Here is a 13,806-nt window from a genome sequence, read left to right as displayed (position 1 = left end):
AATCATAATATTAAAGTACAAGAATGATCATCCAAATTACAACAGTTTCTTTTCATGCAGTGTAGTATCTTAATAATAATAATCAATAATTTTGAAAACAAGTTATGTATCTATAAGAAATATAATGCTTATAATCATGAATCTAGGATCACGTAAGAATCCAGTCAAAATAAAGAATGTGTAAATCAACAATACTACAAACATGGAGGAACTTAATTATACCACTCACTTTGGAACAACCTGTCTCGACAGCTCAAGGACAAACCCTTATCACTCCCAACACCAACTATCTCCAAATGTGCAAACTCTATATATCAAATGGCCTACATAAAACACAACACCCAATGTATGCAACAAAAAACTTAATATTCTTAATATTCCTAATCAAACCGATAGCCCATATTTCTTTATTATAAATTTAAAATTAAAACATGTCATGTTATATCAATGATATTAAATGTTATATCAATATTACATGCAATATTTACATACTTATAAATGATTTATATATAATCAATAGGCATCATACCTGTTAACGGCGAATGGCGCACCATGGCGCAAAGGTCCATTTGGAGCCATGGCGCATAGCGCACGGCGCGGCGCACGCTATTTTGAACATGGCGCAAGCTATATAAAAATTATAAAATAATAAGCATGAATATGAAATATTATTAAAAATGAAAGACAAGCTATCATAATAATAAAAGACAACCATAACATATATAAGTTCGACTAAGTAACATTCAAATATCTCATAATTCAAATACTACAATCTTTTTTTTAAAAGATCAAATAAGAATTTAATCTACTCTTCTTGGGAATCATCATCATCAGCAAATGTTAAAAAAGTTTAATTATCTTCTTCAACATTGTCTCCTACTTCATAATCCTCTTCATCACCCTCGGTACCGCTACTTCATAATCCTATAAGAACTGAATCTGACATTTTATGATCACCTAAAACCAAACAAATTTAGATAAAAGAAACATAATATTGTCCAAGAAGCATAATATGGAGGCTGCCGGGGGTCCAAGGGGGCGCTGCCCCCTGGCGGGGTCAAGGGGCGGCGCCCTTGAAGGGGTTTCCGAGGGCAGCGCCCTCGAAACAAAATTTATTTGTAAGAGAAATTTTGAAGTCATTTGTATGAAAATTAGGGAGCGGTACCGAGCGTATACCTAGTTGTACCGAGCTGTACCGAGTGGTACAATGGATGTAACTAGCGGTACCGAGAATGTACCGAGCGGTACCGAGCATTTACATAGCGGTACCGAGCGGTATCATGCATGTACTTAGCGATACCGAGCGTGTACCTAGTTGTACCGAGCTGTACCGACTACCGAGCAGTATAGAGCATGTAACTAGCGGTACCGAGCGGTATAAAAAATATTCATAAGTATACCAAAATTTAAAAACAATTTGGCGCGCTATTTTGCGTCGTGCGCAATGCGCCCTGGCTCACATGTGGCGCACATGCGCCTTGCCATGAACATGACGCCGTAGGTGCGTCGCGCCGTGCCGTGCGCCGCGCCGCGCCGTGCGCCATGGCGCGCGCTATTTTGCGCCATTGACAGCTATGATCGGCATAGAAGCTAATTAATGTGTAAGGCAAAGGGTCATAATCGATTGATTTTTTAATATCAATATGGCATCCATTAGAAGCCTAAATAAGTCATTCAAAACAAAAAATAATAATACTACCACAAAGCATTATCTACAAGAATATCAACTTGTCATGCAAGCAACAGAAATGAGTATAATGAGAAATTGGAACAGTTAATAGCAACCAACCATAAATCATATATATAGAATTAAGGTAAATATAAATAATTTATCAAAAAAATCTTCCACAGATTAACGCGCATATAGCAAAATATAAGATGACATAGCAACATAATTAAAAAAGGTTAAAGCATACTTGAGCCAAACTTATTATAGAGGAGTATGGTTTGAAGCATATGAGTTTGTTAGAAAAGTGTGCGATGAATAGGAAAAGAAATACTTAAGTGCAGGGATGATGTGTAATTACTGAATCCCCTACTACGAATAAGCTGACCAAAACAGGGTTGCAAAAAACTCTTTTCAGCAAAGTCGAAGGCTGCAAAGCGCTTGTATTCTCATGGAAGAAACCAAATAGCTGACAGCATAAAAAGTGTAGGTGTTTAATAAAAGGTTTTGTGCAAATCATGAAATATAATTTTGAATATAAATACAAGATATGTGTTGTCAAAGAGAAAAAATAACCTACAATTTGATTTTTAATTTAATCCCTGTGATAGTTATATCAAAGTTATAAAACTAGTTATAGTTATATCAGTTTTATTTCTAACTTTGAAAGAGTTGTAAAATAAAGAGTGTTAAATCAGCCTAATATATGAAAGTAATTTTATTTTGGTACAACTAACCTAAAAATATCTATATGTTGAACAATTTAAATTAGTTAATAATAACTTGTGGATCATATGACAATTTAATTAAACCATTACCAATATGACCAAGTATTGGAAGCATCAAATTTATTGTGACCTATAAAAATTACAATATGCTATATTTAAAAATTAAAAATACAATTCATGAGCTAGAAGACTTTAATGAAAAAGTTAATTATATATTTGAAAATAAAATATTTATTAAGCAAATTAAGTAAGAGATTATGGCATCTATTATTATCATATTAAAAAAAATTAAAATTAGCTTTAAATAAATTTTCTTATCACATCAATCACAATTCATTGTTAGGAAAGCTCAACTACAAACTCATTATTTTTAAATAATCAAATATATAATTTGAAAGAAATATCCATCCTACATTTTCATCCCTCCATAATAATTGACACCCAATGTACAACACATAGTGCTCGATCGTTAAATTATCAAACGATAACTATTATACTTGTTCAATTCTCATCAAATCCATAAAAAACCCTTTTGAACTTCTACAGAATAGTATAACCCTCACGATTGTATCTCTCCAAGAATTATAAAATATCGTCGAATTAAGGCTTGCAATTGGTTGCAACTCTTACGATTGAACTACTTTAATCCTTGTGTCTTTGTATTCTTCTATTTTGCTTTTTAACATTTACTGGCTTTGTTCATCCTAACTCCCAGAGTACCTCAAAACTAAAGATATTTCCTTTTTCTCAAACTCCCAGACCAAGCACTACTCTGCCGAGTAGTCAAGAATTATTTTCTACAAACATCAACCTTCCCCAATAACCACTCAAACCTTTCAGAGAAGCCTTATCTACTAATTCAATGGGATTGCCTTCACATCTAAAAAAAGAACGAACACAATCACATATCAATCTAACTGGCTTTTCCATGTTGCAGTCACTAAGAATACTTGCAATAATTTATTTTCACTTGCACTGTATTAATGACTTCTTTGAGTTTGAGAAAGAATGACCATTTGTATGGCATATCTATTATTATTAGAAGTTGTTTCAACTAATATAAGCCCTATGATTCTTCTATTTCTAAGTTTTCTAAATAATAATATAATGTTCCATATTTGCTTTATTTTACTTCTCCCATTATATATGGAATGTCATTCAAAACTAAGACAATTAAAATCTCTCTTTCTATTTATAAGATTTTAAGTACCTTACAATCTAATTGGGAAGGCATGGAAAAGGACCTGCAGTCGCAGCATCTGAAATAGTTTTGATTGAGCTGGTTAAGCACAGCTGCAAATTCTTGTTGGCATAGCCCCTGATTTCGTTTCCAGATTAAAATCTGAAGAGCATATATAAATCAAACGCTTGCTTACTAATCAAGAGTTTTCTATATAAGAGCTATATTAGGTTTTTCGACAGTTAATAATCAACTGTCAGAACAAGACCAAATTTATGGTATGCAGGTAAGCAAAGGGATCTAAATAAATATTTTATTACACAATGGACCATCAAGCACTTTACCACAAAGCATAAAAGAGAACAATAACTTGCAGAGCAAGGATCTTTCAAGTTAATCAGAACTTACTTAGTCCAGATGCTGCTAACCTTATGTAAAAAATCTTGGCAACCATCAATAAACTGCTTAAGATCAAGGAGAAAATTTTGTTACCTGCACGGCAAGCTCCCGAGCTTAGTTCGAACGCGAAAGGGAGAAGGGTTGGGCGAACTTGCGGCAAGCTTCAGACGAAGAAGCTTCTTCAACGATTCTTTCAAAACTCCTCTTCACGCGAAGCACGGGAAGCGAGAAGGGAAAGCCGGGGACCAGCTTGGTTCGAACGCAAAAGGGGGGCGGGGTGGGAGCGGGGCCTGTGGTGTTGGGTTCGTGCGAATGGGAATACGAAAGGGTTGGTCGAAGTTGCGGCAAGCTTTAGGCGAAGATGTGCTTCAGCTATCCTTTCAAAACTCTTCTTCACGCGAAGCACGGGAAGAGAAGGGCAAGCCGGGGAAGAGCTTTTTTCGAACGCGACGAGGAGTCCAGCATCTGGCTTAGGGGTGTCAATTTTTTGACACGATCGGAAATACGACCCATCCGAAAAAATTCGGATTCGGGTTCGAAACGGATCTGGTTCGGATTTAACAAATCAGCCCGTTTTAAAAATTGGGTCGGGTTCGGGTTGACCCAGCAACTCAAAATTGACCCAAAATTGATCCGAAATTGACACGAAAACTCATTTTTGACCCAAAACCCTGAGATTGACCCGTTTTTCCCCGAAAACCTGAGATTGACCCGATTTTTGACCCAAAAACTAACAATTTTGGATCAACCCCGGGTCATTCGTGTCAGGTCGGGTTCGGGTCCAGAAACCTGACCCGTTTTTAAAAACAGGTCGGGTTCGGGTTGACCCGAATAGTGCCGGGTCAGTTCCGAGTTTGACCCGAACCCGACCTGTTGACTCGAATTGACACCCCTAATCTGACTTATCAAATCTGGCGAAGTAGTAGTTGATACATATATATCCATCAAAATTAGAGTTCTGACACCGTACAAGCCCTTCTATGTGACTCCAACTTAGTTGGCTGTCACTATGGCCTTAAGAGAATGGTTAAGATAATAATGGTACATACAAGATACAACACATTTATTTGATATCCCAAACAACTTACATATGAGCATTCAATTATCTACTCAATGTGTTGAATAGATTAGCAAATAGGATCTAATTTCATGAACTACATAATTTAAGGTAATCTATTGTATTAATTAATTTTAGTCCAAATTTTATTTCATTTAAATTAAACCTATATTAATTTAGTCTTAATTGATTTGAATGTGATTTGTATTAATTTCAGGATAAAAGTGATGGTATATAATTAAAAATAATTTTTATTAATTAATTATATTAGTTAGTTAAGATAATTTAATAATATTAATAATTTATTAGATAAAATTATTAAAATATTTAAATTAAATATCTAATTTTATGAAATGAATTTCACTCATTATTATAAATATATTATTCAATTTAAAATAAAAAAATGATAATATTGGTCTTGATAAAAAGTTACGGTCAAATTATTATTTTGAATTTCTAAAAAGAATAATTTAAATAATTTTGGAAATTAAATTTTAGTTTAATTTATATGGTCAAATTAAATAGTGTAGAATGGTGTGTGATGATAAAATGTGTGTTCATGAATGATAATTAAACATTAGATCAAATTAGATGCAAGTTCATAAGTGAGAAATGCAAGAATGATAAAGTTTCCAAAATTAAATAATCATGAATTAATTTTAAAAGAATCATGCATATAAGTTTAAATAATTTTAATTATATGTGATCTATTTCATTTCAGGTATTGAGCTTTAGAAAATAAATACCCAAGTCTTTAGTCTTCAAGTCTTAAACTAATATAAGTTCAACTTCTTGATTTTGTTTCTTGAAATGCACTTAATATAGATTATTAGTCACATCCAACATAATCTTTATTATCATCAAAATTCAATGACATCATACACCATGGATCATGGGGCTAACAATGTTAACTTAAAATACTATATTAAGATTGATGCTAATAGGACCTTACATCTATACTCCAGGATGATGTGCCAAATGTTCATTCATTGTGTATTCTTAAATATAAATAAGGTATTCTTCATTTTTAAATTTATTTTTATTTTGCGTATTTTAATGTAAAAAACCTTAGGATCTATCATCATTACAAAGTTATCATAGGTCACATAAAATCACATCACATTATAGGCACTTCATATAAAAATGATAAAATATGAAATAATTTAGATTAAATAAGTTGAAAAGAGAGCACTAATCTTGAACTGATGATTACCTAGGTCCTACCATCAAGCTCTTCTATAAAATAAAGGCCAACAGCAACTATATCGTCACAAGCATACATACATCACTTGTATCATATCAAATGCATCACAAGACACCTAAATCTAATATTTACAACCATACCTATAGAAAATATACATCCGTAATGCATAGTAGTGGACCTCTAAAGAATGAGACAAACCAACCTCACCACGCTTAATTGATTAGTGTCAGACTAATGGTATGCAGTGTGAGTACATGCGTTCATGAGGTCAACCAATAGGGCTAAGTACTGCCACACTCATAATTGATTGTATGAGGGTGCATGAGGCTAAAAACCTGCAACACGAGCGAATATGCTTGAGAGGCCGATCATTAGGATGAAGTAGTTTGCATCCATGATCAATAGTGTTATGGAATGTTTGCCGAATGGTTGATCATTAGCATCAAGTAATGATATACTCACAATTGATAGACCCACTAGGTTGAACACGAGTTAACTAACAACTTTAATGGTGTACACATGTTGGAGCAATGGTGGTCCTATTGGATCATCCTTGAGTTGGTGAATTAGTGATCATGAGGTTTAGAATGTTATTGTGATACTCATCATATTGCTTTATGAAACTTGCAAATTGTGCATTTTTAGTCATGCAATCATAGAAAATATATCAAATTGCGTCTTAATCAAATAAATAACATGTATATCATCAACATAGGACTAAGTTCTAAACTAGGGTCATAATCAAAGTGGTGCCCTAAGCTACCCCACCCATCAAAATAACCTACATGTTGACAAGTGGATCGAGTGGTAAGAGTCAAACATAATATTTATGTGTGATTTATGCAGAATAAAACATTCACATAAATGAATGAATCATCAAGTCTTGAATGTTCTTGCAAGATCTTAAGGTAGCATATGTGTGCACTAAAATGAGTGCACAAAAAGAGTGCATTGAAGGTCACCATATGCATGGAAATATGCACAATAATGATGAGTAATAAACATGCATGGAGATGCATGCGACAAATAGCAATAATTTATGTTGCTAATGAATGATGACATGTGTCATCACAAGCCAACTCATTATGAGTAGTTGAACAATAAAGTGAATCGTCATTAACCAATAGGTGAATCATTGATGAATCATAGCTGGCACGATTAAATAAAATTAAGTGATGCTCATCCTATAGGATTTGGTCCGTCTAGGGAGAAACATGTTTATATGGGTAGGAAATAGGATTCAATTGTAATGGTATGAGTCATGGGAGAACTGCATTAAGCTTGCAGACTAAGGCTTCATTTGAGGCTATTATCTTACTATTTTATAAAATAACTTTTAATTGAAATATTTATTGAAAACAATAAAAAAGTAGTGGCCAAAAGCTATCCCAAAAGAAGCCTAAATGGTTAGGAGACTTTGCAGGTGTCATTTTATGAGGTAGTTGGTGTATTATAACCAAATCTTTGACTATAATGAATGGTTTGTATGCTACTGCTGAGAAGGTAAGCATATGAAGTATGAAGCCGCAAAGGAGTGTGGGGAGAAAGCGTGCATCAAAGATGGTTGAAGTAAGGATATGGAGGTTGAGATGAGATTACAAGGAGATGTTAGACTGCTATATGGATATTGGCAAGGAGGAAGATGAGCTGTAGCTAGGAACCAAAGGCCAAAAGAAAGTCAAGCCTGTGGCTTCATGCACTGGAGGCGGCTAGGGATATAGTAGAGGAGGTAGGTTTGCATATAGTATAAGGTGGAGAAATCTCTCCTCCTTGAGTAATACATTCATCATTTCATCCTACACCTTCATTACTACTCACTAGGATGAATCAACCACTCCCAACACTTGTTAAGTAACGTCCTTCCATAGAGAAAACATTTGAGATTAATGATCTTACCCTTGCAATAAGAGGAGAAAGATTCAAACAAGCAAGATGAATAACCTTGAGGATCAAACATACATTGAGGATATGACTTGGTGTATGGAAAAAAAAACCCTCTTTTACTTTCTCATTAAAACCTCTTTTAGAATTTGCAAGTGACTAATCCACATTTACTTTTTATTAACACTTTCATAATACTCCCATGGGCTCAATTATTAGCCCCCGATTAAATTAAATAAGTTATTAATTAATGATAATTTGAATTAAATTTCAATTTCTAATTGAGTGCCACGCATGAAATAGATTGAATAGCCGAATCAACCTGATTTACTAAAGAACTTAAGATTGTATTGTATGATCTTCATCATATATTATGGTTCATATGTTTATTTGATAGAACTAAAATATGATTTGATTGTTATACATGCCGTTATTTCAAAATTAGACTAGCTTCATGCTATTCGAACAATACCATTCAATACAATTTATAGAGAGATTACATCAAATCAATGGATGTTCGATCGATTTGCTCATTTCAATTTTTTAATAAGGCATATCATATGAGACAATATGTATCTTATAGTATAATAAGTAGATCAATCAAAATTAAAATGGGATTACTTTACAAATTAGGTTGTTTGAATCAATTCCAATGAGAGAGAGAGAGAGAGAGAGAGAGAGAGAGAGAGGAAGATAACTATTTACTTAGAATTAGGGGTGTAAACAAGTCAAGTTAAGTATCTGCCTAATCGAGCTAAGCTTGTTTAATTCTTCCTAAGCTTGAGCTCATTTATAAAGCTCGAGATTGACTAGTTAAAAAATTTATAAGGTCAAGCATGCTTGCGAACTCATTAATGAGTCGAGCTCAAACAGGCTCACGAGCAGGCTCGTCTCACTTACACCCCTACTTTGAATAATGTAATCCTTATCCTCAAACATCATTGACCATCATAAAAAAATTGAATGTTTAGAATTTAAAGTTGCTAAAAAGATAAATTTTTACTACTTTTATATATTACAAATACTTGATTATGATAAGTGTTTTATCTTTCTAAACATATACTAATTTAACTTTATATATATTCAAATTTTAGTAAAGTTGCTTGTTCTTACATCGTGCTGCGTCAAATATTTCATATGGTCGTGTTGGTTTATTAATATAGAAGTTCAGATTATGAGTTGATAGAATGAATATATGTGGGGAGAAAAAGAGTAGGTCTGTAGTATCTTCTTTCCTAACAACATTCTTCTCATCACATTATTGCCACCTTTTCTCCCACACTTTTCCTCCTTAGACCTTTTATCATAGTAGGCATAAATTTAGCTTGAGCTTGAGCTAGATTAATTTATTAAGTTTGAGGTCGAGCTCAAAATCTACAAGATCAAGCTGGCTCATGAGCCAATTTGTTTATGGCATAAGAAAAAAAATGATTACGATTTTAACAATTATTATAATAAAATTATATAAAAAAAGAGAAATTATTATGATGAATGATAATGAATTATTTAGTATAAGAAAGCGAGATAATTTTTAAATATTTTTAATAGTTTTATGCTTTAAATCCTATATTTTAATTTATTTTGTATAGTTTATTGAGCTCGACTTATGAGTTATTTATCGAGCCGAGTTCGAACCGGCTCAGAAATTTTAAAATCATTAGATCAGCTTAGATAGAAGTGATATATACATAATTTTTATTTCGCTTATTCACATCCATCACAGTCAGAAAACCGTACGGTTCTCTATATCTAGTCTCCGCACGTAATAATCTCTTGTGATATGCACATACTGCTTATTAAAGCTCATCATGAACGAAATTGGTCAAGCTAGTTTGTATTCAAACTATTATTCGAGCGTTGTACAATTACATGAATAAGGTTTGAACATAATTGACAAGCTTCTAATAATATTCGAATATGATTCAAATTGTTCAAATTAGGTTCGAACCTATTCGAACAAGGTTCAAACCTATTCAAATAGGGTATGAATAAGATATTACAATAGACATTACAATAACGTTATCTTTTGGAATACAAGTAATAGTAACAAATCAATCATATACAAATCAATATAACTAATGACATGCAATTCAAATTGGATAATAAAATAAACAATTAATTTTTGAGCTTTATTCAAAGTTTGCTCAAATGCTTCTTCAATTTTGTTAACCTAAAAAATTTTTGGTATGTCTATAAAAGAACTTTTTTTTTTGGCACTATGCATTATAAGGCTCAAGAACTTTAACAATGAGATTCCTCCTAACAACTATCAGGTTTGAACTTACATAGTAATATTCATTACAATATGATGAGTATAAGTTCCACGATGTGCCTATAAATATATTGTAAATAAAGCATTGGCAATATTATTATGCCTATAAAAAAGAAACTAAAATTTCTACCAAGCACATTGACTCCTTGAGTCTAATTATAAAATACATCCACAAATCATTGTATATATTTTTTGAGTCAACAACTACAAATGCCATAAAGGTACCATTCACACGTAATATTGGATGACGACATTTTTAAAGCATTATATGCAAATGCTTATGAAGAGGCAAACATACTTAAAATATCCTTAAGTGTACTAATTAAACTTGATTTTTTTTTTTCTCTTTAACATGGTTTGATATGATGATAATATCAGAAAGGATGCCTCAAGAGAACTAATTATGTATTTGATATCTCACTTACAACCACGCCAAGACTTTTCATAAAATAAATCAATGTCATAATGTCTCTTCACTTCTAATATTATTATTTTTAGCTTCATATTAGGATCATATCTAATGAGCTTCTCCTGTAATAAATGTCCAATAAATCATGATCAAACTTGTGATGATCTTTTAGTCTAACATCAACAGCTCAAGTGTTTGGTGATTCATAGCTCATGATCTCAAATATGTTTGATTTTGCCAATTTTATAGCACACAAGCTCCATGAATTTTTTTTAAAAATACAACAACTATACCAATGCCTTTACATATTCATTACCTCGGATTGAAAGTTATTCATTCATTGCATATAGATGTAACATCCCTTTTAACTCGTCATTTTTCTCAAAACATTGACCAATTTGTAATTGCATTGACAACAAACTTGAGAATGAAGTCATTATATCAATAGCCATTAAATTGAAGGTACTTTCAAGCGCAGATCTTTATAGGATAAGAGTTATCCATGTGTTCTCTATATCACGACTTATTTCTTTAAGCCTAAGGTATATGAAGAATTTAAAAACCTCACTTGTTTACTAATTTCAAGTGCATTACAAAAGGATGGGGGGGGTGGAGGGGGGAGGAGGGTCAACCAAATAGAGACTATGAACTGGCAGGGACTACCAAAACTCTATAGTCTATCGGCATAGACAACGAAAGAATAAATCATGGATAGCTTTTACTACGACTAACAAGCCTGCAGCAACAAATTTAATTTGAAATAATAATTCTGATTGTCAACAAAAAAGAAATATTCAAGAACCACAAGATCATAGTTGATACAATAGAAACATGGAAACAAAAACAACAGCATAAGTTCACTAACATGGCAAAAATAAGAAGATGGAACAATCAAACAGAAACATAAACTAGACTTCATCAATGTTAAATACTTGAATGATTGATTATCTTTAAAAACATATAAGCAACTACTGATCATCTGCAATTGATCCCTTCTCACTCACATAGATACCATCAAGAAACTTTCTGATGTCCTTGTTTTTAACATGGCACTTCTGTTAAGTGGAAAAAAATCAGACAGTATGCGTCAGGAAAATGCAGGACTGACTTTATAGAAAAATATTTTAAATTTGCTTAGCAATCTATCAAGTAAAATAAGTGTTTAACCTGATTAATTAAGGCAGCAGAACGAGAGACAAGCTCAATGTCATTTCCATCAAGGACTAGTTCATCCTTAACCTTTTCAGACCGGACGATCGACACTCCTTCAAGCATATCCACCTTTCGAACCTAAAAATGTGAAATGAACTATTTAACATACAAAGTGAGGAAAACAAATATACTTGCATGACAATTTGTTGATAGCATAACAGAGAATCTACATGAAGAACAATCTTAGTGGGAAAAGAACGTTAAAGTCTATTGATTGGTCTACAAGTTGTAGGTCTATAAATAATCACTAACCCATATGAACTGAAATTAAAGCATTAAAAAATAGCATTCAAAAAGTTCAAAGCCACATATCATAACTATTAACGAAGTTCATACAGGATGATCGCTTATATTCCTTTTTTATGTCCCATTGTTGCTGCTTGGTTCCTAACACTTGGATCCTTGATGTTCTGATCTGCGCTGTGGCGTGGCCTTCATTTTGACTTATCAGACTAACTGCTTGACTGCTGTTGCATCGCTGAAGCAGAAGTCAATCAGTCTTCTCTAAGCAGTATTTTTTGAATTTTTTTGTGGAAATTTGGCTTCTATTTTATGAGGCTCAAGTAGCTGAAGAATGTTTCATAGCTGCTTTTTAACTATAATTTATAGTATGAGGCAGGCACAAAATTGACCATTATCTTATCTTCTAGTTTGACGTACAAATCCTTCTTCTACTATTTATTTCTAGAATTAATAATCAAGAAAGAAACTCGAGGAATTCTATAAGATTATCTCCTTGCATAAATATGGGACTAACCTTTTCTAGTGATTTATTTCCATCATATACTTTTCTGATGTAAGCAAGGCTGTCCCGATTGTTGGCTGTTTGGTTCCTGCTCCCTGCTGTCCTGATTCCCCTTGCTTTGGGTTGTTCGGTTCCTACTTCTTGCTTGGTTGTTCGGTTCTGTTTTTGTTGGCTGTTTGGGCGGCTGTTTGGGTGTCCTTTGGGTTGTTTCTTTCCTATTTATATTTCCTATTTATAGGGTTGTTTGTGGCTGTTTTAGGAGAGTTTTTTGTATGAGAAAACATTTGGAATGCAAACCTGCGGTTTTCACTAGCATGCGAGCTAGCTTCTTTCCTCTTCTCCTCTCTATAACTTTGTTTCGGGCTTCTTATCTATTGCTTCTCTCCGCAAGTTTCCACCCCATTGTATATTTCTTCTCTAAAATATATAAAAGTTGCGTTGTGATTCATGTGTTGTCTTTTTTATTTGTTATAGTAAGATTTTGTGTCTTATTTAAGTTTGTTAGTGTGTTAATTGTTGTCATTTCGAAAGGAAGACGTTTAGTTTTTTGCAACCTTAGTTTCCTAAAATTTGGTTGCATTATTTTGGTATCAAAGCTTTAGGTTTTTGTTGGGTCTTCCTTTCTTTTTTATTTAAGTCTTTTAAAAAGAAAAAAAAAATCAAAATGTTCTTTGGGTATTGAAACTGGAAAAGACAATCAAATCAATCATCGTGCCAAAGTTCCAATTTAAGAGGAAGAACTATCATCGGAAATACCACATCTTCAAAGTTCTGAGGTCATCTCATTAGGAGATGAGAACTCTCAACCGGGGGAGATTTGATGCAAGCAAGGCTATCCCGGTTGTTGTTTGTTCAGTTCCTGCTCCATGCTGTCCCAATTCCCCTTGCTTTGGGCTGTTCGGCTCCTTCTCCCTGCTTGGATGTTCGATTCTGCTACCTGTTGTTCCGGTTCCTCTTGCTGGTTGTTCGGTTTCTAAGAGCCTTAAATGTTGCCTTTTTCCCAAGGGATTTTCCTGTTTTTGGTTGGCTGTTTGGGTGTCCTTTGGGTTGTTT

At 33.3% G+C, this 13,806-nt stretch overlaps 1 protein-coding gene across 1 annotated transcript in view; it reads right to left on the bottom strand.

Moving 5' to 3' along the window:
* Window positions 1–11,545: 11,545 nt before the first annotated feature.
* The window catches only part of LOC110101056 (60S ribosomal protein L9), a 5,875-nt gene continuing 3,614 nt past the window's right edge, over window positions 11,546–13,806 (bottom strand). Inside the window, exons 2-3 of the mRNA XM_028693964.1 lie at window positions 11,964–12,086; window positions 11,546–11,851 (exon numbers count right to left, since the gene is read on the bottom strand). Of these exons, the coding sequence (XP_028549797.1) occupies window positions 11,765–11,851; window positions 11,964–12,086 (210 nt within the window). The 3' untranslated portion in view covers window positions 11,546–11,764. The remainder of the gene's footprint in view (window positions 11,852–11,963; window positions 12,087–13,806) is intronic.

Source organism: Dendrobium catenatum, unplaced genomic scaffold (genome assembly GCF_001605985.2).
Source record: "Dendrobium catenatum unplaced genomic scaffold, ASM160598v2 fragScaff_scaffold_390, whole genome shotgun sequence".
Classification (NCBI taxonomy): Eukaryota; Viridiplantae; Streptophyta; class Magnoliopsida; order Asparagales; family Orchidaceae; genus Dendrobium; species Dendrobium catenatum.
This window is presented reverse-complemented; position numbering and strand designations above follow the sequence as displayed.